The sequence below is a fragment of the Alligator sinensis genome, unplaced genomic scaffold (assembly GCF_000455745.1).
Source record: "Alligator sinensis unplaced genomic scaffold, ASM45574v1 scaffold319_1, whole genome shotgun sequence".
NCBI lineage: Eukaryota > Metazoa > Chordata > Crocodylia > Alligatoridae > Alligator > Alligator sinensis.
The window spans coordinates 254,065-262,433 of record NW_005842375.1 but is presented as its reverse complement, the minus strand read 5'-3'; the positions used below and the strand labels follow the sequence as shown (position 1 = coordinate 262,433).

The 8,369-nt window shown below is 41.5% G+C and overlaps 1 protein-coding gene across 2 annotated transcripts in view; it reads right to left on the bottom strand.

The window, feature by feature from the left end:
• PSTPIP1 (proline-serine-threonine phosphatase interacting protein 1) overlaps positions 1–8,369 on the bottom strand; it is a 94,026-nt gene that overhangs the window by 50,517 nt on the left and 35,140 nt on the right. For both annotated transcript variants that reach the window (XM_025210841.1, XM_006029380.3), the window contains exon 3: positions 3,984–4,058. In XM_025210841.1, the coding sequence (XP_025066626.1) occupies positions 3,984–4,058 (75 nt within the window). The remainder of the gene's footprint in view (positions 1–3,983; positions 4,059–8,369) is intronic.

Here is an 8,369-nt window from a genome sequence, read left to right as displayed (position 1 = left end):
CCTGATAACCATAAGGTCAATGGTATCGACACCCTGTTCTACTCAACTTTGTGAACAGCACCTAAGGGCACAGACAGACATGCATTCAAAGTACTTCAAATGCTAGACTGCTTCAGGGCTGACATGCTTCAGATTTGCGGCTTGCTCCTCATGCTCCTGGAGTGTTTCAAAGCGGTTGCAAAGGCATGTAACAGAACAGCTATCGGGAAGGGGGTTGGGGAGTACAGGGTGGAACAGTGTGTGGTGGGCATAGGGGAAACAGAGTGCTGCAGGATGCCAGAGGACTGCTGGAAGGTGCAGGTGTTTCAAAATGGAGCACTTCATAGGCAGTCCTCTTACTTTCAAAGGTCATTTTTTGAGCACTTTGGCCATTTTTTACGTTATTTTGTTCATCATGAATGTTGATCCTTCCTGTTTAGAGTGCTTTGAAGTTACTTGAAGCATTTATACCAGCATGTCCATCCGTTGGCCACAGCCCTCTTATGAACCTAGTCCTTTGTTTCCAAATGACCTTTTCTTTTGTTTGTTTGTTTTGAAAAAAGCAGGTTAAAAAGCCTAATGGGTTTTGTCATAGCTCAATTTGAAAAGTGTCCCTGACACAATGGAATATGCCAAGCGAATATTGTTGTTTGTGAGTTTGGTACGTTCCAGTCCTGGTATGGTGGAAAATCCCGTTCAGTCTGTCATTCATTTGATTGACACATGGCACAGCAAAAGTAGATCACAGCCAAGAAAGTAGGTCACGAGCAGAAAATTCCGCTTAGTCAGGACCCTGTGACTGTGCGCCATGTCATGGAAAGTTACAGATTAGAAAAGTTCCCACCAAGTTTATGCAGATGCGCGAACCGCTCATTGGCCGATTTTAAATTATTCATGGTGGGCGGCTGATGATTGGTCTGCCAGCCATTTAAAAGCTAAATTAGTTTCCGCCTACGGGGAGCTGCTCTGCAGTTTTCTCTGAGAAAAAGGCGACTCTGCAGTTTTCTCTGAGGAAACATTCGGGGAGCACTCCCGCCATCAATATCCAGCTTGGCGCGCCCTTCCCCTCGACCGAACACATTCGCCACCGATATCCACTTGGCGTACCCTTTCCCACAACCGAGTTATCTTGTTGCGTTGCTTTTCATCTTGTCGCATCGGTTCTTTGCAGCTCGTTAAGCAATTGTAACCAAGTTGAAGTCAACTGTGCCTACGCTACAAACATCAGTAGTGTAAGTAAAATCACTTTCTTTTTTTAAATCAATACGCTATCCCGACCTCTCCATCACGCGCCTGCCTGATGATCCGGTCTTAGCCTTACCACACGACCGCCACAGATTTTTTACTCCGTTTGGTAAAAAATCACTTTCAGATTGACCTAACAGGAGCGTTTTTTAAAAAGCCAGTGAATTGAGATAAAAAATAGGTTTTTGCACCCCTCTAGTTCCTGCCCCCTGTTTTGTGTTCAAACTATAGCCTTATAATTTATTTGTGAATAATTTTCAGTTAAAACGTCATTTAAAGAGCTGGTTTTTTTAAGTACCTTCTGGGGTTTGCCTGTGGTAGTTTTGTTATATAAATGACATCTTTGAGCTGTCAATAGTAGCTTAGCTACTATTTCTATAACTGCAAGCTGCTCTCTTCTTTTCACATTACAGTTCCTGCTCAGGTCTTCATATTTGCTGATTAATTTATCTATGGTGAATGAGAGAGAGTTGTTGTAACAGAGACTGTTCATCCTTGCCTGTAGTATAGCCCCTGAGCTAGTTGTGAAGATAAACCCAGAAGGAAATAATTGCAAATTAGAAGGCAATGATACCTCCCTTAGCATTGAAAGTCGGGCCTTAGTTGTGTTTGCTTTGACTTCGGTATCTTCCTAACTGAGGAGAGGAAGAATTTGGGGATTTTACCAGGAAATGTTCACAGCAGACTGCTCTGTGTATGTGAAGTATAGGCAGGCTGGTTCAAATATCAGAAGAGTAATTATTGCAGCCTCAAAAGACCCAAGCCTTGCCTTTTGGCACTCCTTCAGGCATGAACTGGCCAGCTGGGCCCGCTGAGACGCTTCCTAACGACTCCATTCTCCCAGCACACTGCTGCAGCCTGAACTATCTATATGGGGTATACCCCAGTGGTGATTCCCTCTAGTCTACATTAACTGAGTGATTGCTCTAACTGCTGAATCATAAGATACAATTAGTTTAGCATGACTTAGTCTCTTAACCTCAGTCCTTTCCCATCTCAACTGGTCTGAGATGAAAACCTGGTCATCAGGTCTTCAGCTGAAGTTTCCTCCTTCAGCAGGCCCTGATCTTTTCCAGGCATTTTGTCCATGCCAAAATACAATGTTACCAGGTCAAAGTAGAGATGAGTCTGGATCCAAAAGGAACCATGTTTTAGGGAAGTTCAGGTACAAATCCTAACTCTGCAGCCTAGGTTTATCACTAAATCATGCTGTTCAAATTACGTAGGACATAATTTCCATACATTTCTACTAAAGATGCAGAAAAGAAGCAAAAGCCCTTCATTTCTATATGGAATCTCTCCGATATCCCACATTTGTCAAAAAAGAAATTTGAGCAGAACTTTCTCTAAATTCTGGCCTCCAAATTTAACTGGAGAAGAACGAGTCCGTCATTAACCCATTCTCCAAATTCTGAAACCACTCCCTTTTCTTGTTTGCATTCGGAGTAGAGGCATCAGGATATCAAAAACCATCTTCAACAGAAATTGCAATAAACTCATTTTCCCAGACCAAAGGGGTTTTCAGTGATTTTTTTTTTATTGCATTTTCTCAGTAAGCTTAGGTGTGGGTGAGAAAGTGGGCCTAGAAGAAAATTAAGCCAAACCTGTCCATAAGTGTGAGCCTCAGAGCTTGCCACTGATCTCAGTGAGGTTCACTGAAGAGTTCAAATTAATGTTCAGATTCAAAATTGTGGTTTCCCTATAGGCTTTTTAATCTGAGCTGTCATAGGATATAGGGGTCAGTATTATTGGTACTATTGACTGATTGGTACTTACAAGCTATGATATGGCCCAGGAAATAATCTATAGATTTGAGGTCAGGTTTTCCATTAAAACAAATGGAAAATCATGTACATGTTGGGGTGAGAGAGTGATAAATCAACCAAACTAGGAAGCTTCAATTAAGAAATAAGATCTGGGCTGGAGGGGTAAGTGACTCTAGGGATCTTTAGTGCAGGTTTGTTTAGATTGAAGTTGACTCTTTCTGACCTGACTCCCATGACCCCAAGTTTTCATCTTCTTCCACATTATTACTCCATTACTACTTACAGCTGTAGTGACAGGCTGTCTTATTATGGTGGCTTCAGTCAATACTAGCAGCAGTTTTCCAACCCTGTTTATGAAGTGAAATTCTCTGACAATATATACCTTACTGCCCACACACACACACTTTATATATTCAGTAAGCAAGCAGTGGAGGGACAGAAAATGCAGTGTGTTGTTTTAGAGTACTGTGATAGATCAATGATAAAATTTTAAGGTCAAAGGGCTTTTAAACAGGCATAGAACTTGATTTATATTTCTAAGATATGCCTTCCCCCTTCTTGTATAAGCCAAGTTGAAATATCCCTGGTCTTTGGATGTTCTACCACAGTTTTTAAGCAGTTAATAACCCCTCAAGATCTGGCAAAGTCTAAATCCCAATTTCTTCCAATTTCCTTCTTTCCTTCTCCTTCCCCACAGACCAATTCAGTTTTTGGAAGCCAAGTTCAATGCAGGATCAGCAATACTGAAATCAAAGCTTGGTCAGAAAAGTCCCAACAGCAACTGCTGTTTTATTTCCAAGCTTCCAGAAGGGACCAGGAAGAAGCAATTAATGAAGTAAATTGAGGTTTGCTGGACATTATGGCTTCCTACAGCACTTGAAACTTACTTCAGCGTGAAGTGAACATCTGTGACCCCTTTCCTTGCTGATAGTCCTGTATCTGATAATGCAAATAGAAAGGCATTTAAAGACCATAACATTTTAAAAGTCTTACTTGATTTCCGTGTGTCCTCCTGCTTTTCGGGCAATCTGAACCAGCTCTTTCCCATATCGCTCTTCTGCTTGTGCCCTGTTAACAAAATACCTTAGTTATTTTCTCCTACAGGAACCTTTGTGGACAAGAATATATTTATGACTGAATTTGAGAGGCAAAAAATTGGCTTGTAGCTTTATTCTTTCACCCTGGTTCTAATACTATTTGGAGCTCTAAGATATACCAGACATTTTCAGCAGGGACAGAGAGATTATATGATATGGCTGACCACAGTAGCAGGAGACTGGATTGAGGGCATGTCTACACTGGATCTATGCTACTTATCTAAACTGCTGCTGAAAAATAAGACCGACTCACCTGCTCCTGTTCCATTCAGTCCAAACCCTGAACATAGGTGATGAGGGCTTTCCAGGACTACCTTCCCATAACTACTCACAAAGTCCCAGTGTGTTTCCAGAGTGGGATCAAATATTTGGCCCTTACCAATATAGACGTACCCACAATGACCCAGGATGCCACTTTTAGTCCTATATTCCCAAGTACCAAACAACCTAATTTCTCTTCTCTTTCCTCCTTGTCTCCTTGTCTCCTTCATCTGCTTAGAGGGAATGCAGATTTGTACTGAATCTACCCTTCCCTTTTCTGCTTTGCTCACAATTTGACTGAAGGGTCAAGATGTAATCGAGTGACCGACACTTGTATGGTTGGTGTACAAACTGGTGATCTTTACCTCTTTACAAAAGTAATGAATGACCATCAGATGATTCTTGGGTATAATTGCTGCAAGTGTTTGAGTCCCATTTTTTTAAAGGGACTTGGGTTTCTAAATGTCTATTGAAAATGGGCTTAGCCTCCTCAGTCATTTAGACATTTTTAAAAATGATATCTTTTATCCAAAAGGAGGTTCTAGACAAGGATCAGGCCAAACAAGACTATTTTAAAATTAATTTTAATTTAATCTCTCTGCTTGATCACTCTGTCTTTTGCTGTTGCTAATCCAGCGCAGGCAATTAGCCTGGGCTCTGGATGCAGATCAGGTCCTTGTTGCAATGAGATTATTTAGGATGATTCTCTTTCTAAGGCTTTTCTAAAACCTTGATATGACAGGCTCACTTTACAACCTGTATATTTGATTTCAGATTTTGAAAAAATGGTTCTGCTGAAATTCCAGGTGATCTTTGCATTGCCCCTGTTGCACCCTACAGAGAGCTATAGTGCAGTTGGTAATCTACATGCACATACAGGTTTCCCTTGCTTTATGTGGGTTCTGTATGTGCAAATTCGCTCTTATGCAATAACCCTTTTTAAACCAAACATTTGCTATATGTGAGGTAAATTCACTCTTATGCGATCAGAGTGGTAGACGCCTGCAGTCAGCTGCTTTGTGTGGTGCCTTGTGGGAGTGACGTTCACCAAAATGTAATCTCCTATGTGGATCTGAGCTCCTCGCTTGTTGTCTGTGACACGTGTTTCTGTAGCTGCCGTCCCCATTATGGCTTCTAAGCATCCTGCTAGCTTATCTCCTGCCCCTCTCCCTGGTCCATCAATGAAGCACAGGAGAACTTCACTAACACTGGAGACCCTTCACCATCCTCTCTGCACACAACTAAGCATTCACTACCACCCTGTGCTTGTGTGTACTGTCTGCTGTTGGGGGGGGGTGTCAGTACAGTAGGGGGTCTTGGAACTTATCCCTATTTGTTACATTATAAAGTGGGTTCCCTTCATGTGAATTCAAGTCATGCACTGTTTTCCAGGAACACGTGTACAGCATAAAGAAAGGGAAACCTGTACAGTAGATTATGTATAAGACATACTGGGATCCTCTTGAAAAAAGGGAACTATAACAATGTAAAGGATTATCACAGCACCACAGAGATGCCACATCATTTGCCTCCTCCCCTCATATAACACATTAGGTTTTTAAGAGATGTCTTCAAAATGAAAGTAATCTGTTTGAACAGAGAAAACTGCTGAGAATGAAAAGCAAATTAACTAGACTTTCCTTCAGTGCTAATAAAAAGGTACTGCTAGGGACATAGATAAGGATTCTGGCCCCAGTCCTCATCCATGTTAGAGTCCTTTTGCTCCACTGAAGCAGCACAAAGCAGCCCTATAGGCAATGCACCTTGCTCTAGAATTTGCATTCAGTATGGTGCAGGCTCTACCAGGATGGAGGTTGTGTTAGTCTCAAAAGACCAAGGAGTTAAACTTATAGAACGATAAAGCTTGTTTATTCAGAGAGCCTTCTTAGCCTACTGATCTGCTGTTCCCTGGGGTTCCCTCCTGCAATCCCTGGGCCAATGTAACAATTTATACATAACACTCTTAAAGGTATCCACACTTCTTTCCCCTTTACATGTAACATATCCCCATGTAATACTAACATTGGAAGTTTAGTTCAACCCATTGTTATAAAACATTTTAACAGCTCTTTGTGATGGCTTTTTAGGTGTAAGTGATCGTCTCAGTTTCTCTGCATTCTCAATCCTTATTGGTTCAGTTATCTGGTTTCCTTGTTCAGATATCTCTACTTCTGTATCATTTTCAATCTCTATTGTTTCTTGTTGCTAGTGGCATAGTGATTTGGGGGGGTGGGGGGGGTGCATGCCCCTGGTCACCGGCTTAGGAGGCGCGCTGGCCAGGCTCTCCAAGGAATGCTTGGTGCCCTGGTGGCACTTCCGTTTTTGCTGCTGCCACTTCCAGTTTTGCCGCTGGCATTTCCGGGCTCAGCAATTGTTAGCTGGGGGACCTCCCCCTCTTCCCCCCTCCCCCCCCCGCTGGGCAATCAGCTGCAGACAGTGGGTGGGGGACCCAAAAGTAAGCATTGGCCCTTGGGTGCCAAAGACCCATACTGTGCCACTGCTTATTGCTTTGTTGTTAGCTCTGTTTCCTTTGCTGAATCTGGTGATTCTCCTTCTTTTCTCCTCTTTACGAACTTCAAGTGTCATCTGTTCCTTCTTAACACTTGTCCTTCCAGTGTGACTACTTTATAGGATCTGGGAGCTACTTGATGGAACATTAGCGTTTGTTGTTTCCACATTCATCCATCTGAAATAAGCACCATATCTTTGTTGTTAAGTTGTGGTAACTCCCTGGAACTCCTGTCAGAGTACCATTTTTGTTTGGGTTTGTTGATTTTTTTTTAAAATGTTTTTATATTTTGCTTTTCATTCTGATGAGCATCATCCATAAGATTTGGCAGCCTGGTTTTGAGTTTCCTGTTAAACAGCATTTCTGCTGGGGACCAGCCATGTTTTATGGGTGTTGCCCTGTAATTTAAGAGTGATAGTAAACATTGGAGCATGAATCTTTATCTTTTATCCAACAATTTCTTCACTGTTTGTACTCCATTTTCCACCAGAACGTTGGATTGTGGGTATTTAGAACTTGAAGTGTTGTGATGGAATCTGTATTTGTCTGCAAACTCTTTAAAATCAAGACAGTTGAATTGAGGCCTGTTATCTGTTCTCACAATTTGGGGAATCCCATGTCTAGCAAAAATTGATTTGATGCAACTTATCACATGGTTTGTGTTGTGCTTTTGAGCAATAAAATTTCAGGATAATTAGAATAATAATCGAGTACTAATACATAATTTTTTCCTGCATGCATGAATAAGTCAATGCTCACTTGATATCACAATGCTATGGGCTACTCCATGACCATCACAGGCTCTTTTCTTTGCATTGATCAGTACTTTAGTCATGTTGTACAAGCCTTTACAGCATCTTCTATGTCTTCATGTTAGGCAAATATAGAGCACCCTTTGCTCTTCTTTTGCATTTTTCAGTGCCTAGATGCCTCTCATGTATTCTGTTTAACATCTCTTTCTTTAGCACAGCTGGAACAAGAAGTCATGAGCCTTTGAACAAAGTGCCATTCAGTACTGACAGCTCTTCCTTGAACTGAGGGTAGGGGTTAGGTATATGTTTTCCAGGCCAACCAGCACAAATAGCTGTTATCACTTTTTGTAATGTGGTGTTCTAAGCAGTAAATTCGGAGAGATTAAAGGTCTCCCGATTCGATTTGGATTCAGAAATTTGGCTACCAAAGAGGGCCAAATCTCCGCCGAATTGAATCAGCGACCAAAGCTTCACACAGCTCTAACAGACACTCTGACTTAAAGAGTGCCCTAGATGCATATGCTACTGGTCTTCAGCTATCCCCGTGTTTTTTAAACAAAGCTGCTCCAATGCTTTCTTTAGAAGCATCTGTTGACAATGTAATGGGTCTTTTAGGATCATAGTATTTTAGTACTGGAGTTTTCATTATTTTTTCCTTCAAGTTTTTAAATTCAATTTTATGTCTGTGTTCCCATATCCACTGAGCATTCTTTTGTAGAAATGATCTTTAGGTGTTTGGTTTACTCTGCTAAATTAGGTA